The sequence below is a fragment of the Thamnophis sirtalis genome, unplaced genomic scaffold (genome assembly GCF_051295495.1).
Source record: "Thamnophis sirtalis isolate CommonGarterSnake01/CBP01778 unplaced genomic scaffold, rThaSir2_p1.2 scaffold_2, whole genome shotgun sequence".
Classification (NCBI taxonomy): domain Eukaryota; kingdom Metazoa; phylum Chordata; class Lepidosauria; order Squamata; family Natricidae; genus Thamnophis; species Thamnophis sirtalis.
In genome coordinates this window covers 15,085,906-15,113,441 of record NW_028261382.1, presented here as the reverse complement: position 1 = coordinate 15,113,441, position 27,536 = coordinate 15,085,906, and the positions used below count along the sequence as shown (strand labels likewise).

Below are 27,536 nucleotides of genomic sequence, written 5' to 3'. Positions count from 1 at the left end.
CCACTGTAAATCCTATATCAATGTAGCTACTCCATGTATCTGATGCAATAAAATTCAATCATGAAAACTTATACCTTTTTTTAAAAAAATGTTACTTGGAAAAGGTGCTACCAGACTCTTAATGTTTTGTCTCTACAGACTGACATGGTTCCCCTCCTACAATGTAACAAAACCAAAACGGATTGATTTTTGCCCTCCCTAAGCAGGACAACCATCAATTAGTGGAACTGCCGATTGAGTGCAAACATTAAAGGTTTTAGAAGCTATTTCATTTTCAAGGAAGGATGAAAACAAAACTGGCTCTTAAAGCAAAAGATGCTACAAAGGCTACAAGCTTCTGTTTAATGCGCTGGAAAGTTTTATGCTTTTCTTTCCATTTTATGAGAGCTTCGGGGTAGCTTTGGCAATCTGAAAAATGTGAAATCAATTAAAAGACAAATTATTTGATTTAAAACTATTACGGTTCTTAGTTAATGTGTTTTTATATTGTTGCTAATGATGGTAACTCTAGATCTGTTTTGCAAGAGACCAACTAAAGTACACTAAGATGGATACAATTAAAAATACATAAAAATAATTGGCATGGAAGGAGGGAGGGAGGGAGGGAGGAATGGAGGAAGGGAAAGAAGAAGGAAGGAAAGAAAGAAGGAAGGAAGGAAAGAAAGAAGGAAGGGAAACATGGAGAGTGGAAGGAAGGGAGGGAGAAAAGGAGGGAGGGAGGGAGGGAGGGAGGGAGAGAGGGAGGAAGGAAGGAAGGAAAACAGAGACAGCACAGTACAGGAATTATTCATGCCACTTTCATGAAAATGAACTTAAAATTTTTATAATAGGTGAGAAACCATTGTAGATTGTACTGCAAATGTCCCCTCAGAGAAGGGGGGGTGGCATTTCCACCCAGTAGTGACTGCTGGTATTGATTTCCCCATTCTTACCATCCTCAGAGTAAAACCCAGCTGGGCACAGCATCACACAAGTGTTTGTCTCTTGATGGTGATAATAGCCACGCTTGCAGGCTGTGCATGAGTTCTGACTTCTGCCCAAACATGCTTCGCAGCCCCTGTGACATCTGCGGCACTTGCGTTGCAGGCTGTCCCCAAAGTAGCCAGGAGGGCAGGAGTTCACGCACTTCCTGGAAAAAGTCCACAAACGTTCCAGATTAGACCAAAAGGAGGACCCACGATGGCAAGAGCTGCCAAACGAAGAAGAGCAGCAAAGTAGCTGGCATAGATTCTTTTTCTGATGTCTTCCATCATAAAACATTAATGCTCATTTCTTGGGTCGATCTTAGACCAAGATCCCCAACTTGGTGTCCTCCAGATGTTATTGGATTAGCTCCATGGGCTGGAAATTATGTGAGTTGTAGTTTGACCTGCCTGGTGGACATCAAGTTGGAGAAATCAGCCTTAGAAGGATGGAGTTAGAAAGGAGAAGTTGGAGACCTTAGTTTAGCTTTTTTTATCAGCCCGTCAGGGGGAGGAGGAAGCTACTGATATTAAAAAAGGGTAAGGAATTGTCTGGTGGTCATGTTACCTATGAAAAATCTGAGGTTAATAGCCACAGTGTACCCAGAGGACAGGTGGGGAAATGAGTGACATACAACATGTTGTTAGTTTAGAAATCTTGAGTGTGGAACTAACTGCGCAAAATGCATTAAACCCCCTCAGTGACCCCCGTCTTTTCCTGGCTTTTTTCCTGCTGATTACCTGCCAGTTTTAACACTTCCAAGGCTGTAGTGGAAACAGTTCAGGCACTGATCGGCATTGGGACCATCGCATCCTTGGTCGCCACATTCCCTATGACACAGACCTTAGGGAGACAGACAGATCTGTTGAAAGAAGAGATATAAAACTCTTCCTAGTCCAACCTACACAATGGCATCCAGCACTTGGTCTATCAACGTACCATATATCCGGTAATCCAGTCTTCATACTACCACAAAGTACCTGTTGCTTGATTCATTTGCTTGACCCTACCTAATAATAGCGGCCCTTGGACTATCTGTTAGTGCCAATAAAGGAGAAGAGCTGCAGTGGTGCAGTGGTTAGAAGGCAGTACTGCAGGCTACTTCTGCTGACTGCCAGTTCAGCAATTCGAATCTGAGCAGGCTCAAGTTAACTCAGCCTTCCATCCTTCCAAGGTGGGTAAAATGAGGACTCAGGTTGTTGGGGGACAAGAGGCTGACTCTGTTAACCGCTTAGAGACGGCTGTAAAAGCATTGTGAAGTGGCATATAAGTCTAAGTGCTATTGCTATTTTCCTTCCTTCCTTCCTTCCTTCCTTCCTTCCTTCCTTCCTTCCTTCCTTCCTTCCTTCCTTCCTTCCCTTCCCTTCCCTTCCCTTCCCTTCCCTTCCCTTCCCTTCCTCTCTTATTTCCCTTTCTCATTCTCCTACCTGGTGGTGAAATGGTTAGAATGCAGTATTGCAGGCTATTTCTGCTGCCTGCTGGCTGTCTGTAATTTGGCAGTTCGAATCTCACCAGGCTCAAGGTTGACTCAGCCTTCCATCCTTCCAAGGTGGGTAAATGAGGACTCAGGTTGTTGGGGGACAAGAGGCTGACTCTGTTAACCGCTTAGAGAGGGCTGTAAAAGCATTGTGAAGTGGCATATAAGTCTAAGTGCTATTGCTATTTTCCTTCCTTCCTTCCTTCCTTCCTTCCTTCCTTCCTTCCTTCCTTCCTTCCTTCCTTCCTTCCTTCCCTTCCTCTCTTATTTCCCTTTCTCATTCTCCTACCTGGTGGTGAAATGGTTAGAATGCAGTATTGCAGGCTATTTCTGCTGCCTGCTGGCTGTCTGTAATTTGGCAGTTCGAATCTCACCAGGCTCAAGGTTGACTCAGCCTTCCACCCTTCCAAGGTGGGTAAAATGAGGACCCAGATTGTTGGGGGGGGGGGCAAGAGGCTGACTCTGTAAACTTCTTAGAGAGGGATGCAAAGCACTGGGAACCGTATAGAAGCGCTATTGCTACATTTGCAGCTCAAGGTTGAAATGAGCTGTCCTTGGGGCTCTCTTTGAGCTTGGATTTTTACTTCCAGACCTTTCATTACCAAAGTAGGTAACATCATCAGTGCTAGAAGGGAGTGGAGCCTGCATTGATGATGTTTCCTAGTTTGGGTCATGAAAGGTCTGCAGGAAAACAACCAAGCTCAGAGACAACCAAGGATCTCATTTATACTCTAATGTTTTATCATAGCTACAGCCTTTGGCTAACTGAATTGACAACCTGCTAAGCTTTTTATTGACTTGGGACTTGGAAAGTAACATCGATAAAAGACCACAAAGTTATGTGAACCCCTGTTAAGGTTTGGTCAATATCCTGTGTTCTAATAGCATGACTGTATGGTAACTATTAAGTTCCGTGTGCAACATGTGTGACTCCTAATGTAGAAAACTTTTCCTGTGAGCCAACAGTGTAGAAAACTCAGGATTAATGAATAAGGTTTTTTTTGTTGGTTTTTTTTGGGGGGGGCTGTGGGGTCTATTCCTGCCCTTTTAAAAATCTATTGCCATTTCAACTGCCTAGCCATTTCTTCTGCATCTCAAATCTGTTCTTCTTTTTGAGGCAACAAGACTGTATACTCCATAGCCTATCTCTCCTGCATTCTCTCCACTCACCTGCTGTTCTAGATAGAAAGATCCATATCACTCTTCCTGTATGGAAGTTAAGAGTGAGCACTTATCTGTGTGTGAAATGGGGAAAGCAGGAACCTTATCTTTGGTAAGCAATAAAATGTATCTTGGGCTGATCCAAGGATAAGAGGGGCTTACTCTGTTTGATGCTTGGCATCATCATTGCCATTGGCATCGTCAACTCTGGATAAACCGGTGTCTTGTGTTTTTATAGAATCTATTTATCTCAATATATCTACTGCAAAGACCTGAAGGAAGATCTTTTTTGCGGTAATAAGGTAGCTCAGTGTAATTTTACTGCTTGCAATCCCACTGATTGTTCAACCCATCAGTGTCTAAGAATGGATGAGGGATCTCTAAAACAAGTTAATCAAAATCTTTCTGAAAGAACTTTGGTGGGACACCATTAGAAAATACTAAAATACTAAATTGGGAATAATGAAATATTTTTTTAAAAAAATCCAAGGGAAAAAAATGAACAAACCATTTCTTTGTTATTGCTAAGGTACAACTCAATGCGGGATAACTCATCAATTCAATTTAATTATTTAAAATAGTTTTAATTGTTGTCATTCACATTTCATTTTGTTTTTCCTTTGGCATCCTTTCTTTAATGATTCTATTTCACCCTTTCTTGATATTAGTGTAACTCTTGTCTTGCAGCGAGTTGTCCCACAGTGAATTGGCCTTGACAAGTTGTCCTGTTGGCCAGTTGGGTGTGATGACATGGCCACGGGCAAGTTGCCCTAGACCCTCTGCAGACAGACCTGAGCTAAACCTGAAGAATTAGCTTTTGAGAATCTTCTTAGCAAGTTTATGGTCTAGGGCAGGGGTTGGCAACCCGTGGCTCTGGGGCTGCATGTGGCTCTTTCATTCCTCTGCTGTGGCTCCCTATTGCAGGTCAGCTCCACAATTGATAAGGCTTTCTGTTAAGACAGGTAGAGGAAAAAGGAAGCCGTACTAGGAGGAGTCTCTATGGTGGGGGAACTGGACTTCCGGTCAGCAGAGGAAAAAGGATGCCGCGCTAGAAGGAGAGACTCTGTGGTGGGGGAACCGGATATCCGGTCGGCTACAGAATTGAACAGGGGGCTTCTGGTTAGGACCTTTGTGCCTCTGAGTATTTAAGATTGCCGACTCCTGGTCTAGGGCTACTTCCACATCTGAACTGCATGGCTGCCTCAGACAATTTTAGTGAGTTTTTCTCTTCAGGAGAAGAGCTCATTTCTACAGGGACATCTATGCCTTAGGAAAGTCAGGAGACAGTTGGACAAACCAACCATTCCATTGAAAAACCAAGCATCTGCCTCAGATTATCATTACATATAAGTGTTAGCAAGAAGACCGTGTTTCTTAGAAACTCCCGTCTCCAAGTTTCTCCTTGGAACAACATGAAAAGTGCCATTGCATTTTTGCCCCCCTCTCGTTTTGCAGGATTGGGATATACTAGCCGACTTGTGTGTTCAGTGCTAGATTGGGCACAACTCACACAGAGACAGTGGCTAAGTTTTCAGAAGACCCTTAATTACTTTGGCCCCGTCATGTGGTTCTATCATACAATGACATTTTACATTAGACACAGTTTTATTTCCCAACAGTTTGATCAAAGCTTGCCGGGGGGGGGGGGGGAAGGAAAATTGTGTGCTTTGTATAAAAATGAAGGACCTCGTTGTCATTGGTGTTTTAATTGCTGTCTCTATTCTTCTGAACAAGGCAGCCACCAGGAGACACAAAGCGTATTGTGGGGGCTGCGCAGTTCCATTCTCTGACTATGGGAAATCAACTTCAGATGTTCCCATAATTGAAAAAGTCCTTCTCGTTCTTTTCCAAGCCTAACAAGGCCAGCCCCCACAATGCCAGAATGTCTCTTCTTTCTTGTTGTTTCAATTAAAACCAAAATTCTTGGAAATCTGAAAGGGATCTCGTTTTATCCGAATTTGTATTTGTGGTTCCCAAGGAAGAAAGGGAATGCCCTGCTGCTGATTTTCATTATGTTGTAAGAGAAACAGCTTCTTGGAAATTCATAGAAGAACATTTCCAAGCTTAGCTTCGTGGGCGATTGAGCAATCCTGAAATAAACGTTCTCCGTGTTCCTAGACTGCAAAGTGCCTGGACTGGTTTTTTCAAAGGCAAGAAACAATGGATGGCTCCAGGGGTGAAAGGCTCTGAAGTCTGCCACCGGTTCACTTCAAACGTGCGCTTTGCGTGCATGTGCACTGCAGGCGCTACCACACAATGCTGCAAAAGGAGGATTAAGAAGCCTTAAGAAGTCTCCAAAGGTAAGTAGAACAGCGAGGGGGGGAGGGAAACAACTGTGCCGTACGATCTAGGTTCTCCAGGAAGCAGGATTTCCTGCTTATTAGCAAATATAAATCACGTGGCAAAGCTGATTGTCATACAGGTGACTACCGGTTTGCTCAAACTGGTAGCATTTTTTCACTACCGGTTCAGGCAAAATGGTCTGAACTGGTAGCATTTCACCCCTGCATGGCTCCTTATGCACAGGAAGACTAGAATAGAATAGAGCTGGAAGGGACCTTGGAGGTCTTCTAGTCCAGCCTCCTGCTCAAGCAGGAAAGTCTATATTATTTCAGATAAGTGATTGTCTAGTCTCTTCTTAAAATCCTCCAGTGATAGAATGCCCACGATTTCTGAAGGAAAACTGTTCCATTGGTTAATTGTCCTCACTGTTAGGGAATTTCTACTTAGTTCTAGATTGCTTCTCTCTTTGGTTAGTTTCCAACCATTATTTCTTGTCCTGCCCTCTGCCGCTTTGTAGAATAATTTGACCCCCCTCTTCTTTGTGGCAGCCCATCAAATACTGCAATCCTGCTATCATGTCGCCCCTAATTCTTCTTTTCTTTAAACCAGAAAAACCCAAATTCTGCAGCCATTCTTCATATGTTGTAGTCTCCAGGCCTTTGAACATTTTAGTTGCTCTTTTCTGAAGCAGAGCTAGAAAGGAGAAACAAACAGTTTGGGGCATTTTACCTGTATATTCATCTTCTTCCTCTGGGATCTCCATCTGATTTTGGAAGAAAGCGACTTTTGAAAGCTCCATTTCCAAAGACGGCGGGTCCAGCATTGTTGACCTAAAGTGCTGAGTGCTGATATTAGAGGAAGGATGCTCAGCTGTTCCGTATAAAATGAGGCTCCATTCTTTTAGCTTCCCTAGGAAAGATTAAAAGTTGACATGATTTTCCTCAATGAGCTATAATTTTAGTTAAGAGGTTCTCAATGTTAGTGAATGAAGAACCCATTGAAAGAGGTGCAAAATGGTACAAGAGCAGAATAAAAGAATAACAGGGTTGGAAGCAACCTTGGGGGGTCTTCTAGTGCAACCCCTTGCTTGGACAGGAAACTCTATACCATTTCAGACTTTCCAGGTTGCCCAATCTCTTCTTAAAAACTTCCAGTGTTGTAAAAGGTAAAGGTTCCCCTCGCACATATGTGCTAGTTGTTCCTGACTCTAGGGGGCAGTGCTCATCTCCATTTCAAAGCCAAAGAGCCAGCGCTGTCGAAAGATGTCTCTGTGGTCATGTGGCTGGCATGACTAAATGCCGAAGGCGCCCGGAACGCTGTTACTTTCCCACCAAAGGTGGTTCCTATTTTTCTACTTGCATTTTTTACGCACTTTCGAACTGCTAGGTTGGCAGAAGCTGGGACAAGTAACAGGAGCTCAATCCATTACGCAGTTCAGTGGCCTAGAGGTGGAGCTCTTGCCTCACCATCAGGAGGCTGTGAGTTCAATCCTAGGTAGAGGCAGATATTTCTCTCTCCGGGCGCAATGAGAACGTATCTGCTGAACAAAACTCCGCATTGGCAACAGGAAGGTCATCTGGCCAGTAAACCCTCTGCTAGCTGCATGCAGTTGCCCAGACTCCACCCTGCAAGGGAGTATGGGTTAGGGCTACCATTAAAAGAAGAAGATGATGATCTTTAGAGCTTTCCTGGAACACTGGGAATACTTCAATACAGGTAGTCCTGGACTTACAAGCAATCTTTTAGTGACTGTTAGAAGTTACGACAGCTCTGAAAAAAGGGATTTACAACCAATGTGCATGCGTATTCTGTACTTCAGAAAAAGGGCTGTTTGGAGAGCAGTTCTCTGCAGCAATTATACATGGGCAGATGGTTAGGAAATCTGTGACACCAACAGCTGTTGGAGAACTGTATGGAAAGAAAGCAAGTCAGTTGGGAGGTGGCAAGAGGAGGTATCTCCATCAACACCATACAAATGCAAGCATCTTTACAAGTGAACTGCCTGCATCAGAGCTGTGGTACTTGGAATTCTGGGAGATATAATCCCAAGGGCTCTGTAAGATATCATATTGGGAAAGGCTGAGAAATTTATGCCTCCGGGGCTTTGCCCAACCTTTGCCCCTTTCTTCAATCTACTTCCCCTTGCCGGTTTATTCCTCTGGCTATGTGAGTGAATACTTTGGCCACCTAACGAGAAGGAACGAAAGAGGAAAACAGGCAACCACAACAATAGAAGAGGAAAGGAAGAGAGGAAGAGGAGAGGAGAAGAGAGGGAAGGGAAGGGAAGGAAAAGAAGAAAGGGGAAAGGAGAGGAAGATTGGGAGGGATAGGAAGAGGAGGAGAGAAGGTATGAAGGGGAAGAGGTATAGAGGAGTAGGGGAGAGGAAGGGGAAGAAGGAAAGAGAAAGGAGAGGAGGAAAGAAGAAAGGAGAGAAAGGAGGGAGGGAGAAAAGGAAAGGAAAGAAAAGTAAGGTGGAGGTAAAACAAAATAAGTGTATGGGATGGTAAGCAAAGCAATCCCGATCGTATATTTTATTTTTTATATGGAAAAAATGAATGTTTAAAAGTGTTAAAATGTGATAAGAATAAGAGCGATAGTGGGTGCACCTCGGTACACCCACGTTACACCTATCCTCCGTGAGCTGCACTGGCTGCCTATTGGGCTCCGGACACGCTTCAAGGTGCTAGTCGTTACTTTTAAAGCCCTACATGGTATTGGACCTGGGTACTTGAGAGACCGCCTCCTGCCAATTACCTCCCTATGACCTATTAGATCCCACAGATTAGGCCTCCTCCAAATTCCATCTGCCAGCCAGTGTCGACTGGCAACTCCCCGGGGGAGGGCCTTCTCTGTGGCTGCTCTGGCCCTCTGGAACGATCTCCCCGTTGAGATCCGGACCCTCACCACCCTTCCGGCTTTCCGCAAAGCCACTAAGACCTGGTTGTTCCGGCAGGCCTGGGGCTGATGAATTTCCAGCCCCACTTGAATGTTGCGAATGTTGTTGCATTTTAATCTGTTTGTCTTTATTTTCCTATTTGTAGCCCCTTCCCCCTTGGTTGTTAGCCGCCCTGAGTCTCTCGGGAATAGGGCGGCATACAAATTGAATAAACTACAACTACTACAACTATAACTAAGAGTATGTATACTTGTAAATGTGTGTATGAGACTAAAAAAAAAAACTTTTTTAAAAAAGAAGGAAGGACTCACTGGAGAAGAGCCTAATGCTGGGAAAGATTAAGGGCAAAAGAAGAAGGGGACGACAGAGAATGAGGTGGCTGGATGGAGTCACCGAAGCAGTAGGCATGAGCTGAAATGGACTCCAGAGGATGGTAGAGGACAGGAAGGCCTGGAAGAACATTGTCCATGGGGTCATGATGGGTTGGACACAACTTCGCAATTAACAACAACATTGGAGTAAATCTACTCCACTGGCAAAGTTACGACTGTTCTGGATTTCAACTTCATTGGTGCCACCACAAAGCCCTGGCATAGTTTGTGTGGTGTCAAGGGCAATTACACCTTTTGATTTCCACTGCCAAGGCCTGGAAGACCAGAAACAATTAAAAAAAGAAAGGAAGGAAGAAATCCTACATTTCAACACAGCTTTTTTTTTGGATCTGTATGTCAGCACAAATTAGTTTGGTGCTTTCTAATGGAATTTATATTGGAGATTTCTGTTGCTTTTTAGCCTCCTGTAAAGACTGGGGTGAGGGGGGGGGCAAATGACACACACACACACACACATCGTCTCTGAACATAATTTATGGTTCTTTTAGGGAAAGAGACCAGAGACCAAAAATTCAGGCAGAAAGAAGACTCCAAGGAGGAATGAAGCCTTCTTCTCAAACACCAATTCATCACCGGTCATTAATGTCACTCTCAGAAAGTCTGCAAGCTATAATAAAGGACAGTGACACCGAGAGCAGACATATATCATTTGCTTTGATAAATACAGTGTCTGTCCAGTACACAGAAGCATTTTTAAAATGTGCCACAAAAGAACCTTCTTTTCTTTGTTGAGTTCCAAGAAGTCAACCAATTTGAGGATAGCAGAGGAAAGGTTTCTAGGGTGACGGCCTTGTCACTATTGCCAACGAATCTTGAAAACCAGGGAAAAGCAAGCATTCCTCCTTGCTTCGTGATAATTGCTCCTTCTAGACACTAATTTAGAGCCATGAATTTGTTGAGCTTCATGAGAAAATAAAAAAGGTAAAGGCTTCCCCTGTCCAGTCATGTCTGACTCCACAGGGCTGTGCTCATCTCCTTTTCTTAGCTGAGGGACCACTGTTGTCCAAAGACAATATCCGGGGTCATGTGGCCAGCATGGCTGTATGCCAAGAGGCACAGAACACTGTTACCTTCCCACCAAGGTGGGACCAATTTATCTACTCGCATTTGAACTCCTAGGTGGGCAGGAGCTGAGGCAAGTATTTAGAACAACAGAGTTGGAAGGGACCTTGAAGGTCTTCTAGTCCATCCCCATGCTCAGGCAGGAAATCCTACACCACTTCAGACAAATGCATATCCAACATCTTCTTAAAAACTTCCAGTGTTGGAGCATCCACAACTTCTGAAGGCAAGTTGTTCCACTGAATAATTGTTCTAACTGTCAGGAAATTTCTCCTCAGTTCTAAGTTGCTTCTCTCCTTGATGAGTTTCCACCCATTGCTTCTTGTCCTACCCTCACGTGCTTTGGAGAATAGTTTGACTCCCTCTTCTTTGTGGCAGCCCCTGAGATATCAGAACATTGCTATCATGTCACCCATTAAACTAGACATACCTAATTCCAGCAACCGTTCTTTATATGTTTTAGCCTCCAATCCCCTAATCATCTTTGTTGCTCTTCTCTGCACTCTTTCTAGAGTCTCAACATCTTTTTACATCGTAAGTAGTAATGGGAGCTCACCCCATAACATGGCACTCGGGTCTCGAACCCAGTCTGACAAGCTCAGCATCTTTAATCACTGAGCCATCACGTTCCCCCATGATGACTGAGAACTTCTCATGAGAATGGAAATCCATTCAGAAGAATTATCTCTTCTCTCTTCTCTCCTTTTCTTCATGGTGAGAATTCTGACTCCTTTATCCATCAAATGACTCACTGAACCAGTTCAACAAAGATATACAGTAGTTAGGCATTTCTGGTTGAAAATATCCATGGAAACTCTCTATTTGTTATAGAGTAGTGGTCCTTCCTGGAATCTGGGCACTGTGGAGTTGGTTCTTCCCTCCTCTTGTCTTCCCCCCAGAAAAACAAAATCAAGTACAAGTCAATATGGAACCAAGAAGAAATGGACTTCTTAGGAATCAGCTTGTAACTAACCTTTGGAAGCAATCAGCAGAAATCTTGGTATATATTAAGCGTGGAAGACACTCAGAATTATGACTTGGCTGCAGGAACTGCAATGTGGTTGGTTTAGTTTCAGCTTAACTGAGCATGACTCTTAGCCACTGCAGAGCACAAACCACAATTTATGGCCAAGAGTGCCGTGTAAGCATAGTCAATTGTAGCTCAGTTAGTCAGCTGTGATTGTACAAATTATGGCTTGGCGCAAAGTGTGAATCCAGCCACTGTAAAAAGGACTGCAAATACTCTTACACGCTTACCTTGTATGTCTGGGTTGCGAACATGATAGGGTTTATCCTGCACCTCCAGTGTCCATTCTCCAGCTGCCCTTTCACCCCAGCAATGGACAGTCATGAATTCCCAGTGTTTGAAGCCTTCGTTAGACTCATCATGCTGTCTGTTAACGAGATACCAGAATCAAGAGTTCAGACTCAAACTATTGACCAAACTGCAGAATTGGGAGGGGGGTTATTTGCTTTGGGAGGGAGGTTATTTGCTTTGGGAGGGGGGTTATTTGCTTAGAGCAGCCAAGTCAATCGTGTTGTTGTAGGTGGAGTCAGAATTTCAAGGAAATGGGGCTTGCTTCATGGTTTAGAAAGAAGGTTGGAGTTTACTTTGTGCTTTAAAAGAAAGGCTATGCACTTTACTATTGCCACCGAAAACAGCAGGAACTATGTCCCCATAATTGTTAATAAAATTGTTTATTGTTAATAAAATTCATCAGAGATAATTTCCAGGGGAAGAACGAAGGGAAGGAAAGGAAAGGAAAGGAAAGGAGGAGAACGGAAAGGAAGGGAAGGGAAGGATGAGAAGGGAAAGGAAGGACAGGAAAGAAAGGAAAGGGAAAGAAAGGAAAGGGAAACAAGGGAAGGGAAGGGAAGGAAGAAAAGATGAAGGGAAGGGAAGGGAAGGGAAAGAAAGGAAAGGGGAGGAAAGGGAAGAGAAGAAAAGGAAGAAGAGATGAAGGGAAAGGAAGGATGAGAAGGGAAGGATGAGAAGGGAAGGAAAGGACGAGAAGGGAAGGGAAAGGAAATGAAAGGGAAACAAGGGAAGGGGAGGGAAAGGAAGAGGAGAAAAGGAAGAAGAGACGAAAGGAAGGGAAGGGCGGGAAAGGAAAGGGAAAGGGAAGGGGAGGGAAGGGAAACAAGGAAAGGGGAGAAAATGGAGGGGAGGAGAGAGGCAGGTCAGGACTGCATTCAGCTGCCTAGCTCCTGGGCCTTCCTAACACTAAGAAATAGCTATCATGTCTACATTTAACACAATTGTCCTAGTGAAACTCTATTCGGTTAGGCTTATGTGCTGTACACAAGAAGCTTAATCATAATGAAAGATCCATTCAACCATATTTCAATGAATCATCTCCTCATTTCTTTATTTTCCAACATTATCTAATTATGCCCAAAGCTACATCTGAAGCTTAAGGGCCATTAAACTTATAAAGTCAAGCTGGAAGTAAATTTTGGATTTCTATCTTATAAGGAGATTCCTTATCCGTGTGAGTTTCAACGTCTGTCTTGAATCACATTTTAGAAACTCAATAATTAGTTACCCCGTTATGACAAGTGATATTTATGGGTAAAATACATCAAAGCAACACAGTTTGCAAGTCTTTTGCTTTTAAAGTCTTCATAGAAGGTAATTCAGAGGGAGTGGGGAATCAATGGGTTGGAAGAAACCGCAAATAAGTCAACATGTAAACTTCCCAGGATTTGGGGGATTGGACAGTAAATTAAATAAAATATAAATGAAACCATGCTCTGATACCTGATTCAAGAAATATCTGTATCCACCAACTAGCTGTTATATAGGTATGCATAAATATGAAATATGTGTCATATTTATTATATAATCTGTTCTGATTTTGGCTTCCCAAGAGCCTGAAGCAAACTCCTTGTCCCCACAAAAATCCCTTTTATTAATTTACTGTGAATTCTGCTCATTCACATCCAGCAAAGTCTTTCAAGGGAGGATTTACAGTCACAGACCTTATCTGGCTTGGAGAGCTGCCAGGCCAATATCTGCAAAACTTGGCAAGAAGTCTCGAAACTCCATGCCCCTTTTGCTCCTCTTTTATTTCTTCTGGGAGGGGCCATTCACCATCTACCTGTGGCCCTACTCCCAAGTCGACCCCTGTTCTTTAGCTGTTCCCTTCGTCTGGCAACTCTGTGCATACACACACTGGGAACAGGCTCCAGCTGTTTGTCTGCCTCACTGATGTCTGACTCTGAAGGCAGCTGATAACTGGCATACTGCTCTGGCCCCATCTCTGCCTCCAACACAGAGCCCACAGAGCCACCACAGCCTTCCCCAGCCTCCAGGACTGGCCCATGTTCCACCTCCTCACTGTCCGAAACTGCTGCCAGCTCCACTGGCTGCTGGGAGGCCACAACATAACCAACTGCAGCCCTTCAAAGACCTCTCTTGTATTCTGATTTTGAAACCAAGAAATAGTTTGACTTTTTTTTTCCATTTTGAGACTTACACTAGAGATGCATTTGCAAAGCCTGTGTTTCCATGGTTCATAACTTAATTAATTTTAACCAAGCATAAAATACAAAAGTGTATAAAAAGATAAAGATAAAATAGGGGAGGAAAGGGGGAAGAGAGAAAAGTATAAGGTAGAATGGAAAAAAGAAAGGAAAAAAAAGCATTGATTTCTGATGCCTTCTGGAGCAGTAGAATAAGGTAATAAGATAAAATCTCAACTTTTTTACTTTTATATAATAGCGTACCATAATATCTCCAAAGGAAAATGACACAAAAATCCAAATTACAATCTTTGGAGTGTTGAATTTTAAAGCAGGAATTCATGTCCAAAATGTGAAGTTTAAAACAACCGATTTGGCACCCCGCCATCTCATCCAACGGAATGACAAGCACATGTGGCCACAGAATGACTGACAAATGCTTGTCATCAAAATTTGCAATCAACAAAGTCAGCCGGGAAAGAGACACACATTTCAATTTTAATACACTTGCGTGTGCTACCAGCTTTCCTCCACTGGTTCTTGCCAAGGGGCTGCCCCAAAATGTATCCACTTCGCTTTGCTTCAGCACCGCTGCTGCCCAATGATTTGTGTCCAAAGGGCACTTCTGTTTTGCGGCTCAGCCAACCCTGACTCGGCTGGGCAAACGGTACCCGCCTTTCTATAAAGGATGATTAAGACCTCTTGTTCATATTCACAGCAAATGAAATCGCACCTTTCATTTCTCTGATGAAAGAGAAACGAAGGAGGGAGAGTCTCACTCTCTACAACCCGTTTTTCCCCCCTCCTTTCCACTGGATTTCTGAATTTCAAATCACCAAGTTGGAATATGAAAACGAAACAGTACAGATGAAAGGGTGGTTACAAAGATATCATTATGCAAAAGGCTCGTGGGTTGAAGGAGATGAATAATCAGAGATCCCATAAAATGGGCTGGAATGACTGGCAAGCTACAAGCACACTTTTCAACTGGCTGGGTCAGTTACAGCTAAGATGTAAGGTGGCTTGCTTCTTTCTGGCTTAGCATGAAAGGAGCCGAGGTGGCGCAGTGGTTAGAGTGCAGTACTGCAGGCTATTTCAACTGACTGCTAGCTGCAGTTCAAATCTCAGTCTACCATCTTTCCAAGGTGGGTAAAATGAGGACCCAGATTATTGTTGGGGACAATAGGTTGACTCTGAAAACTGCTTAAGAGAGGGCTGTAAAGCACTGTGAAGCAGTATATAAGTCTAAGTGCTATTGCTATTTTCCTTCCTTCCTTCCTTCCTTCCTTCCTTCCTTCCTTCCTTCCTTCCTTCCTTCCTTCCTTCCTTCCTTCCCTTTACAGTGGTTAGAATGCAGTATCGCAGGCTAAATCTGCCCACTGCCAGCAGTTTGATCCTGACCAGCTGAAGGTTGACTCAGCATTCTATCCTTCCCAGGTGGGTAAAATGATGACCCAGATTGTTGGGGGCAAGAGGCTGACTCTGTAAACCGCTTAAAGAGGGCTGTAAAAGCACTGTGAAGCGGTATATAAGTCTAAGTGCTATTGCTATTGCTAAAGGGGAACCTCTTTCATTACATCTCCTGTCACCCAAGTCCTGTTATCTCTCTGGGATGTCAAAGAAGAAAAGGCTGCAATACAATTAGAATCCATCCAGGAAAACTACTAGATCAGGGTGGAACATCAGAGGAAAAAAGAAAAAATGGAAGACAAAGTCACTCATTTAAAACCTTTCTTTTCCCTATATCTATGCTTGAGTCTTCAGTAAGGCTGCTTGTTATCATTCGATGGCCAATCCAGGTCAAAAAGCAGATACAGATTACAGAATGATGGTCTCAGAAGGGACCTTGGAGGTCTTCTAGTCTAACTCCATGCATTGCTTCTGAGAAACCCTCAAAGTTTGACCCAACTGAGGTTACTTAGGGCAGCATTCATAGGACACATGTCCTCCTCCCAGATCATTTTCAGCAATAAGATCATTGCCTTCCTGTTTCAAAGCCAACTTCTTCAATTCTCCATCTCGCCCCCTTTTTTGGCTCTTTGGACAACCCCATTGGTTGCCTTGTGGGAAGATTAGAAACTTGCCTTCCTCCCTCCCTCCCTTGAGCTCCCTCCCCATCAGTTCCTTGGGGAAACAGTGGGAGGTATCCAAGAATGCCAATTGTGTCGGGATCCCAATTGTGTTGTGGATGAGATCCAGTGCCACTCACCTCCTCGCCAGCAACTGGGACTTGGTTCCCGAAGGAGAAGTTAGGTATATTTGTAGATCTCCCCGCCGAGGATGCGCAATGGAAATCCGTACGACGACATGCTCCAAATAGGCCACATGATGCTCTGGGTTGTCAGCACAGGCGCTGGTTAGAGTCATAGTTCGGATTGTTTTATTGGCAGGGATGAACCTGTGTGGTTGGAAATAACAAAAATAAAGAGAATAAAGACAAGCCTACTGACATCTCTCAAACAGCAGCAGGATCCACACGGGGAAGACTTCCTTCAAAATGTTAATTCTCAAGATTAACTCAAATCCATTTCCTCTAAATTCAGATAAATATAAGGTGTAATCCATCCCAATCATTTCCAAGTCAGGGGACCCAACACCCCAATCCTGTTTGTCACTCCCAAGAGTCATTGTCACTCATTGCGGAACAAATTGAGCCAGATTAAACCCAGGGCATGATTTAACAGATTAACAGAGTTGGAAGGGATCTTATAGGTCATCTAGTCCAACCCCCCACTCAAGCAGGAGACCCTACACAATTTCTGACAAATGGCAGTCCCATCTATTCCTAAAAGCCTCCAGTGATGAAACTCCCACAACTTCCGAAGGCAACTTCTGTTCCATGGGTTGATTGTTCCCACTGTCAGAAAATTTCTCCTTATTTCCCGGTTGAATCTCTCCTTGGTCAATTTCCATCCATTATTCCTTCTCTGGCCTTTGGGTGCTTTGGAAAATAGCTTGACCCACTCCTCTCTTTGGCAGCCTCTTAAATACTGGAAGACTGCTATCATGTCTCCCCTGGTCCTTCTCTTCACCAGACTAGCCATGTCCAGTTCCTGTAACTGTTCTTCATATGTTTTAGCCTCCAGTCCCCTAATCATCTTGGTTGCTCTTCTCTGCACTCTTTCTTCAACATCTTTTTTATAGTATGGTGACCAAAACTAGATGCAGTATAGGTGTGGTCTTACTAAAGCTTTATAGAGTGGTATTAGTACCTGACTTGATCTTGATTGTATCCCTGTGTTAATGCAATTTAGGATTGGATTGCATTGGCTTTTTTGGCTGCCTCTGCACACTGCTGGTTCATATTTAGCTGGTTGTCCACTAAGACTCCAAGATCCCTCTCACAGTCACTGCTAGTAAGCCTGGTTTCACCCAGTTTCTATGTGTCTTTTTGGTGATTCTTACCTGAGTGTAGGACTTTACTTTTCTCTACATTGAATTTCATTTTGTTAGTGTTCAAGTCTGTCAAGATCCATCTGGATCTTGAGCCTATCTTCTAGGGTGTTAGCTATTCCTACCAGCTTAGTATCATCTGCAAATGTGATTTGCAGATCAAATGCAAAATGCATTTATGCTTATATGTATCTTGCCTTTTTATGTACACTGAGAGGATATGCACCAAAGACAAATTCTTTGTGTGTCCAATCACACTTGGCCAATAAAGAATTCTATTCTATTCTATTCTATTCTATTCTATTCTGTTCTGTTCTGTTCCGTTCTATTTCTATTCTATTCTATTCTATTCTATTCTATTCTATTCTTCATTCCTCCATGCTATGCTATGCTATGCTATGCTATGCTATGCTAGGCTAGGCTAGGCTAGGCTACTCACCAAAGGCAAATATGATTTAACACAGGGCAGCTTCCAACCTCAGTCCTACAACTGTTTTTAATCATTTCCCTTTAGAAGAAGATAGCATTCTGGGTTCTCTTTCAAGTGAAGGGTTCCATGCTTTAAGAGGGAGAGGGGCGTTGATTCTGCTGCATTGCCACCAGCAATAAATCAACTTCTCACTTAGAATCCAAAACATATTGCTAATGTCTAATTTACAGGGAGAGGCTTGCTCATTGGTTTCAGACTCGCTCTGTGGATATGCTTTTGAGCATCTGGTGAAGGTTCCTCTGGAGGAGGATGTTACTGGTCTTTTATTTTTTGGCTTACTCATAAAAGGAGAGTCTATGAAAACCATGAGCGGTGATGTCATTTCTTGGAGAGAAAAGATCTTTGTAAGTGAACTTCAAAACATTACTTGCATGCAGTATGATTTTGCTGTTCTGCTCGGTGGTCCTCAACGTGCAGTTGAAGCCGTCCCCAGCGCCAATGCCAAACAGAGAATGAAAGGGCAGAGAATTCAAGGTTTTCTAGGAAATCCAATCCTACGTTACACTGGTATTGTTGTCAATATTTGAAATTATGTTTGGTCCGGGATTATTTTTGAGGACAAATGTATGGATTAGGATAAATAAATACCCGGGCAATGCCGGATTATCAGCTAGTACAAGATAAAAGAGGCAGCGTGGAAGGCTTTTTTGTCATGTTGAAGGTATGCTGTGGTCTCCCTTTTCAGATTAGTGCTATTCAGATTAGTGCTATTCTTCTACTTCTTGTGTCATATCCATCACTGGACGTTGGCAATCATGTTGGCAATCCTATTATTATTAACAGCTGCAAGAAAAATTGCTGTTGGATTTTGTCCAAACCAGTCCTAGATTTTGAAGCCATGATGCTATTCTTAATGAGGAATTTGGGTTTTTTTTATGCTAACTTCATTGATGACTTCATACATCTTAGGACTCTAGAAGAAGTGCAGAGAAGAGCAACAAAGATGATTAGGGGACAGGAAGCTAAAACATATAAAGATTGGTTGCTGGAATTGGAATTTCCTAGTTAAAGGAAAAGAAGGACTAGGGGTGACATGATAGCAGTGTTCCAATATCTCAGGGGCTGCCACAAAAAAGAGGGGGTTAAGCTATTCTCCAAAGCACCTGAAGGCAAGACAAGAAGCAATGGATGGAAATTAATCAAGGAGAAAAGAGTCTAGAACCAAGGAGAAATTGCCTCCAGAAGTTGTGAATGCTCCAACACTGGAAGTTTTTAAGAAGAGACTGGACAACCATTTGCCTGAAATGGTATAGAGTTTCCTGCTAAGCAAGGGGTTGGACTAGAAGACCTCTAAGGTCCCTTTCATTTTTCATTTTTTTTTCATTTTATTAGCATTTATAGGCCGCCCTTTTCCCTTCCAATTCTGTTATTCTGTTGTGAGCTTTGTAACCATTTCCCCACATGTCCAACATAGCACTATCTTGATGGGTTGAGTAAAATAATCAAGATACCTTTTTAAAAACAACATATAAAAATTAAAAGTATTAGGTCAGTGTTGGCGAACCTTTTCGGCATCGAGTGCCGAAATGGGGGCGCGTGCGCGTGGGAATGCCAAAAACTGGAAGAACAGCTCCCTCAGCGCATGCACGGACAGGGAAGCTCAATTCCAATTTCTGGTGTGTGCATGTGCACCAGTCACCTGGTCTGCTGGTTTCTGATGTGCATGCACATGCGAAGACCAGCTGGTCAGTTGCTCATGCGCACCAAGGAGCTGCCCTTCCAGTTTCCAGAACTCCAGCACACACGAATACCAGCTGGCTGGTTCATGGAATCCAGAAGAGCAACGGGCAACAGCTGGCATGCCCATAGAGATGGTGCTGCATGCCATTTCCGACATGCGTGCCATAGGTCACGGTGAACCTATGGTGTTAAGGACCAAAGAAAATTAAGAATAACACCATGGCAACTATTATTTCTTCGATCCCGCCTTGAGTTCTTTTGCTTTCTGCTCAATCATTAGAGTAATCTTGATGCCTTAGGGATGTCCAGGAATTGGCCATCAAAAGCCAAGCCCAAAGACAGACATCATTGTTGCTAAGCTGGATGCTAGCAGAAATGGGGGAAACAATATCCTTTTAATCAATGCTCTCGATTGCTTGGAAGACTTTCTCCCGTTCCTTAGATGGAACTGAGCAACTGCTAGGGGAGAGCAGCCAAGCAGCAGCTCAGGTCGTAAATCGCAGGGAACATCATGAAAGCCAGGTGAAGGATGGCCGGGACAGACTTCCTTGATCAAAGCAAAGCCAATTCTTTGCTCACAGCCTGCAGCCCAAAACTGGTTTCTTCCTGGCTTCCTACCAAGTTGCTACATAAGCCGGCAGGAGACACTTCTGTGCTGTTTGGTTTTAGCTGAGCAGCCCCCCATGGTCCAAATAAAGAGAGAATCGAATGCTAGTAAAATGAACAGCTGAGCCAAAGGATAAGCACTCAGTAAGTTAGAGGGCAAAGTGTCTATGGAGATTCACAGCCCTCCAAGTCATGGTTGTCCCTTCAGCTCTGAAGAAGCTTCTTGGATGGGAAGCAAAAATCTTTGAAGGAACCGATGAGCTCTGTACTCCCGTTAACCCTTGGAAGGATTATTGCTTGGACTTTTCTGTGTGTGGATGTCATGAATTACCAATAGTTAAATAAAGAGGGCTTTTGGGGACAAGGGGTTTTGTTTCTTGGTTCTGCTAAGGCTGGGTCAGAACATTGGCTTTGCTTTGTCAGAAGGCAGCTGGGAAGATCAGAAATGGTGATCCCATGACTGTTGTGGCCCAGCAGGAGCCGTTGGAGCTGCCACCAGACTCCGACAGCGAGGGGCCCTATGAGTCGGCTCTGGAGGATGTGGAGGACCCTGGACAGGGTTCTGACTCCGAACAGGGCGGTAGAGAGGCTGGTTGGCCACCAGGAGGCACCTGAGCCTTGGACCAGTGGGGAGGAGACAAGGGAGAGTGAGCCGGAGGCCAGTAGTGAGTTGTTCCTGGATGCACGCCATTTAAGAGCTACTAGGCGTCAGGAACAATTACACAGTTACAGGAGGTGATTGTACTCAACTGGTGGTCATTAGGCTCCTCTCCAGACTATAAAAAGCTACTTGTGCACACACCCCTCTTTGCAGAAGTCAACGCAGGATTGAATGTCGGAGGACATTACTGTGAGCTTGGCAGGCTGGATTGCTGCCAAGCCTTATCTATGTTTATTGCTGCCTGAGTTTGTCTGAGTTGCTGCCAAGGTCCTTATCTGTTTGTTCTGCTTGGCTTTCAGCCACCGAGGTCTTGGTGTCTTGCTATTAAAGTACATTCCAGTTAAGCTTGTCTCGGCATTCGTTACTGGACGGGGGAGGGGGTCAGAACACATGATTATGGGATATTGAAGCATGTTAAGTACACATTGGTTGCCAAGCACCATCACGTGACTGTGAGAATGCTGTGACAAGGATTGGTTGTATCTCACTTTTTTTCAGTGCCGCTGTTACTTCAAACTGCTAGTAAAATGAATAGCTGAGCAAAGGGTAAGTAAGTTAGAGGGCAAAGTGCCTATGGAGATTCTCAGTCCTCAAGGACAATGTTATCCCAGATGTTTCCCTTCTCATCCAAGAATCTTCTTCAGCTCTGAAGAAGCTTCTTGGATGAGAAGCGAAATGTCTTCAAAGCAAAACAAGGAAGTCCAGTTGTCTCTTGAAAAAGCGCCTTTGGGATTAGAGGGCAAAGAATGATAAATTCAATAAATGTATCCAAGCTTAAATAGAAGCTCATATAAACCATTGATCCAGTTGCCTTCATAGAGTCTTAAACTGAGCCTTATGCCACCTTCTTTTCCCATGGCTCTATAGAAGATCTCTACCTGTCTGAGTCCAATCATAGAAAGACGATGGCTAAGTAATCAAGGTAGCCAGCACCCCACCCAAATGTCTAAAGCAGTGTTTCTCAACCTTGGTGACTTTAAGTCCTGTGGACTTCAACTCCCATAGCTGGCTGGGGAATTCTGGGAGTTGAAGTCCACAGGACTTAAAGTCACCAAGGTTGAGAAACACTGGTCTAAAGGGTGTGGAGGGACCGAATCGACAACTCTGGGAACTGCACAGCTGCACAAATTGGAAGCGTTCGAGGAAGGGAAACAATTGCGGAGGGGAAACTTGATGACGAAGAGAACTAATATTGTCTCCTGGTGAACTATGAAACTAAGGGCAGGTGTGAAACCCCACAAATCTGGATGTGTTTCTGCCAATGTCTCCAAAACATCACAGGTGAAATCAGAGGTGAAATGTACATGCTGAAGTCATTTATTTAATAATGCATGGCACAGCATGTGTGTGCATGTGCATATAGTCATACAGCTGCTCTGGAGATACAAATGAACATCAAATATTTAGATGGGGTGAGCATGTGTTTTATTTTAGTTACTTTCCGTCTTTCTATTCCCATGTTAATGTATATTCTGTGTCATGCAAAGAAAGCAATTCTTGTCCCTTTATAAGTAAGGAATTGTTATCAAATGCTTACTATCCATTCAGTTTTTCTCCTTTTCCGAGAGGTCATGGTCCTTTCTTACTTGTGCATTCACAACACCTCTAGCATGAAGTAGAGTGGGCTTAAACAGGGAGATTGAGTCGAAGTTTCATGGTTACAAAGGCATAACTATTTCACTGCACTGATTCTAAAACAGGCAGTGGAAATCATTTATGCAGTCTTAGTGTAAAACCAGAAGACTGTTTAGCTACATCTAATAATATTTTCCTTTGTGAATCCTCACCCCAGAACAGGAGGAGGAGAATTGTTTGTACGTGCATGGAATTACGAGCAAAGGCCAAAGTGAATTAACTTTCAGCCATCTCTGGGGTTTCAGAAAAAGTTTTGCACAGGTTGGTAATTAGAACGGTTTGTCATCAGAAAAGCCACGCCAAATTAAATCAGGAGAAAAGAAACTTTTAGAAGGAACCAAGAATCAAAACAACAGCAGCAGCAGCAGCAGCAGCAACAACAACAACAAAAGAGTTGGGGAAAAGCTTGAGAAGATTTAGGGACATATCTGTGTGCATAGTCTTGCAAGGAACAAGCCAAAGCAACCTCATAATAAAGCAGTCCCATGCCCAGGGAATTTCAGATGCTGCGTTTGAGTTAAAACCCACAAGGGACAAAGTTGTGTGGCATTCCATCTCTTGCTAGTATATTTCCAGCTGTCTCGATGCAGGTGTGTATTTAAAAGAGCCTGCAGTTTTTCCAGGTCATGTCAGTTTTCATGACGGACAATTGAGACCTTCAAGCAAAACACTGCAAGGTAAAAGTGTTTAGTGCAGGTATATGTTTACTTCACATGGGTGGTGTGGTGGCCTAGAGATGGAGCTCCTGACTCACAATCAGGAGGCTGTGAGATCGATCCTAGGGAGAGGCAGACATTTCTCTCTCTGGGCACAATGAGAATATATCTGCTGAACAAAACTCCGCACTGGCGACAGGAAGGGCATTTGGCCAGTAAATACTCAGCTCCATTCAGTTGCCAGGATTCCACCCCGCAAGGGATCATGGGGTCCTTAAAAGTTGATGATACATTTGCTTCAGAGGTGGGTTTGGGTGGCACTACTGCCGGTTCGCTCATGTGCTGCTTCGTGCATGCGGGCGCTTGATGTGCGCTGCACACGCATGCACAGTACAATTAAAATCATTCTGCACATGTGCAGAACCAAAAAACAAGATGGCACCACTGTCGGCGCTGCCCGGGGAACCAGTTTGGGGGTGTGGCAGGCCTGGGTCGCTGCCAATTCCAGCGATCCAGACAACCAGACCACTACTGGTTCGGCCAAACCGGTCTGAACCAGTTCAAACCAGTCCGAACCCACCACTGGTTTGCTTCACACCATGCTTCCTCCCTCCTCTTTCCTTCTCCCCTTTCCATTACCCTGGTTATGCCCTTGATTTACAGCCAGTCACAATCTGATCTACAGTTTGATATGGGACCCCACAGTCACACTGAGCGGAGGATACTCGGCACTGACATCATGGCCAAGAATCAGTCAAAGAGTCAATCCATCCAGATGTGAGCACTCTCAGGACACTCACCAAGGCTTCTTATTTGAGGTTCCCACGCAGATGTGCTGGGCAGGAACAGTCTTCCATCTCTTGGCTTCCACCACCAGAGATTCTGCATCTACCAGGCCAAATCCATACAAATGGCTAACTGGAAAGAAAAGTGTCTCAGAGATTCACTGGTTTATTGGGGAAAAACCCCCACACAATTATTATTTTTTTCACAATTTTGTAAAGAAAGGATTTCATCTGCAAATATGCGAGAGCTTTGCACACAGCCTTTCAACGGAGTCCCTTTCTATAGATGTTCTCTTTGATCCTTTTCCTTTGGGCGTCCCGATTTTCCATATCGCTCTGGTTTCAAGGTTTTTCTTTCTTCCCCACACGCAATCATCTGTATTTGTACGGTAGCTCAATCTCTGGCAAGTCATCTTGATAAACAATAAAGGGGGGGACACCCTATCCTCAACATTTAATATGCAACCTGCACCCTTCAGATGTTAATGTATTACAATTCCAGCATCCTCAGTTAGCCTGGCCAATGGAGAATGAGTTCAACAATATCTAAAGGGCCTCTGATTTGCCACCTCTATGCAAAACAAATTGAATTGACCATATGATAGCAAGAAAAGTTAAAAATGAAGAAAATGAGGAACCCAATGGGAAGGAATATATGTAGCCCTGAATTGAACTATGCCAATCCTTGGTGTTCCTCTCCTCTGCCCTCTCTTCTCTCCTCTCCTTTCATATTCTTTCTCTCCTCTCCTCTCCCCTCCCATCTTCTTTCTTTCCTCTCCTCCTCTCCTCCCCTCTTCTCTCCTCTCATTTCATCTTCTCTCCTCTCATCTTCTTTCTCTCCTCTCCCCTCTTCTCTCCCCTCTTCTCATCTTCCTTCTCTCCCCTCTTCTCTCCTCTCATATTTTCTCCTCTCATCTTCCTTCTCTCCTCTCTCTTCTTTCAATTCTCTCCTTTCCTCTCCTCTATTCCCATCTTCCTTCTCTTCTCTTCTCTCCTCTTTCTCTTCTCTTTCCCCCCTCCCTCCTTTCCCTCCCACTCTCTCTCTCTCTCTCTCTCTCATTTGCACACTTTTAAAATATACATATGACCTTGTGAATATATTGCCAGGTGACTCATAATTGGGGATATTGTTATTGTTGTTGCTGTTCTTTCTGAACAGCTGAGCTGACTACTATCATTTATTTTGGATGTTCATATACTGAATGAGTCAGCAATTCTTAAACATGTCTCATCTAGACCTGCTGGAAGTCCAACTGCTTAAATTCTCTGCCAAAGCCCAAAGCCAGTAGTGATAGTGTCGAACTAGAAGCGGAGACATTCAGGTTCTAATCTAAACTGCCCTTATGCACAGAAACTCCTCTGTTGCTTAAACTGAATTCATGTCTTGTTTTGGTCATGTTCCTTTATGTTAAAGATAAACAAAACCAAAAACCCTGGAGAATTTTCATTTTTTTTCTTGTAATACAACATACCGTGTTTCCATGAAAATAAGACAGGGTCTTATTTTCTTTTGAACCCCCCCCCCAAAAAAAATAAGCGCTTGGCCTTATTTTCGGGAAGCTCTTATTATTTTTGAGGTGCAGGAGGCAGTGAGCATGGTCACCTCATAGCTGCTGCTGTGTTGCAATATTTTCATGGAGGGCTTATTTTCGGGGCAGGGTTTATTTCAGCGCATGCACTCAAAAGCCCAATTGGGCTTATTATCCGGGGAGGTCTGTCTTTCAGGGAAACAGGGTAGCACAATCATGCCTATGCCATCCATTAGAAAACATTTGCAAAATTCTTTCCTGGGCACCCATAAGCCCAACTCTCTGTCTGCGTGTATGTACAGGCACATCTGCTTCCATTCGTCATAGAAAAATCCAGGAGCAACAGGCTATTCTCGTTCGGAAGCCTGCAATAGTTTTAACTAAAGGATTACTGCAAAGTCGCTCTAAAATAAACACAGGAGGCAGAAGGTAATTTTGACAACAGCTTATTCTGAACCTGGACAGCATCAAGGTTCCAGCAAAAACTAAAGCCAAAGGGGGAAAAAAAAACAAAAAGAGAGGGGGGGAGGGGAAGCAGAGAAATTTCTCAGACCGAGTTAGAGAAATCAATTCGGTGAAAGTTAAGCCTTCTCCCGAATGCTATTTTTGCCTAAGATTTTTGCCTGCTGAAACAGACGAGCGCTTGTAAATATCTCCCGATTAAAGCCGGGCTCTAAGAGGATTAGCAGGACTCAGAAGGATGAAGGATTCTTGGTAGGTCTACAACATATCACGGATGCTCAAGTCCTCTCTGGCTGCCAAAACCTGTGGGGATTCCGAGCTGGCCTTCTAATTCCCGAAATATCAGCGGGGGTAAGGGAGGAGGAGGGGAGTGCTATTCTAATCAGAAGCCTCCAAGGAATTCAAGATGGTGAGCCCGAGTTTTAGGGTGAAATGCAAATGAGTTGAAGCACCGTAACTCCTGGGGACTAAAAAGAGGGAATTTGTACACACAGCTTGTGGCCCGCTGGTGGCCAACAGAGTTGGCAGCAGAGTCAGACAGTGAGGAGGTTGGGGAGGAACATGGGCCCATCTTGAGGCCTGAGAAAAGTTCAGACAAGGGCTCTGCGTCAGAGGCACAGAGGGAGCTAGACAGCAGCGAGGCAGAGGAACAGCTGGAGCCTGCTCCGAGCATGCACATGCGCAGAGCTTCCAGAAGACAAGAACAACTAAGAAATCAGAGTCAGCTTGGGAGTAAAGCCACATCTTGGAGGTGATTGGCTCCTCCCATAGGAAACAAAAGAGGAGCAAATGGGGAGTGGGCTTTTGCAGGAAACAATTCATTCCTTCGGTCGTTTCAAGAGTGGAAAGTTCTGTTTGTGACGATATGAGATTCTGTGCCAAGTGTTGCCTTGCGTTTGGAAACTAGTTATTTGGCAGCTCTTCAAACGAGATAAGGTTCGTGTTGATAAATATTCCTTTGAAAGACTGTTTGCTAAAGCCTTGCTGACTGAATGAAAGGAATTCACAGTTGTGTAAATATAAGAAGTTTTGCCAGGACCAAGACTCTGCTTCATGCTTGTTAAGGAAGCCTGGGTCAGAACAGACTCCTCTCATTGGAAATGTGCTTGACTCGATAATGCTTTTTATGCACAGAGCATAAAGTGTTCCAATATCTCAGCGGATGCCACAAAGAAGAGGGGTCAAGCTATTCTCCAAAGCACCTGAGGGCAGGACAAGAAGCAATGGGTGGAAACTAATCAAGGAGAGAAGCAATCTAGAACTGAGGAGAAATTTCCTGACAGAACAATTCACCAGTGGAACAACTTGCTTCCTGAAGTTGTGAATGCTCCAACACTGGAAGTTTCTAAGAAGATATTGAACAACCATTTGTCTGAAGTGGTGTAGGGTTTCCTGCATAAGCAGGGGATTAAACTAGAAGATCTCCAAGGTCCCTTCCAACTCTGTTATTCTGTTCTGTTCAGAGCTGCAGCAGTAAAAACATTTGCAATTTCTTCGGCTGGCTTTAAAACCAAAGGGGGTGCCCTTAGAGACCCCTTCAAAAGCGTTCGTTACAGCCTTCTGTAACCAGATGTTCCCGCCAAATGGTAATTTTTAAAGTCACGGAAGGAAATCTTATTAAATACACAGAGAGTAGTCAGACTAATGACATGTTTTACATTTAGTGTAATTTTATTTAAATGTATGGTTCAGAGTTAATTATGGGCCATTCTGTTTTTGTCCCAACCGCAAAGTTTTTTGGAAGCGAGGATCCCTGTTTTAAAGAGTGAAAACAAGTAAGCAGCAATGTATTCTCTGCTGTGGTGCCTGCCTTCTGGAATAAGCCCCCCCCCCCCCAAAGATCCAGATGTTTCCTACTCAGCTGACATTCCAGAAATCCTAAAAGATCTGGTTGTTCTCCCAGACTTTGGGGTAGGTTGGATGGAACCCCGTTGTTAGA

General features: G+C 43.8%; 1 protein-coding gene across 1 annotated transcript in view; it reads right to left on the bottom strand.

Moving 5' to 3' along the window:
• Window positions 1-27,536, bottom strand: part of PCSK6 (proprotein convertase subtilisin/kexin type 6) — a 132,229-nt gene that overhangs the window by 21,876 nt on the left and 82,817 nt on the right. The window contains exons 11-16 of the mRNA XM_087704317.1: window positions 23,622-23,739; window positions 15,910-16,098; window positions 11,493-11,629; window positions 6,614-6,793; window positions 1,704-1,806; window positions 933-1,129 (exon numbers count right to left, since the gene is read on the bottom strand). Coding sequence (XP_087560443.1) covers window positions 933-1,129; window positions 1,704-1,806; window positions 6,614-6,793; window positions 11,493-11,629; window positions 15,910-16,098; window positions 23,622-23,739 — 924 coding nt within the window. The remainder of the gene's footprint in view (window positions 1-932; window positions 1,130-1,703; window positions 1,807-6,613; window positions 6,794-11,492; window positions 11,630-15,909; window positions 16,099-23,621; window positions 23,740-27,536) is intronic.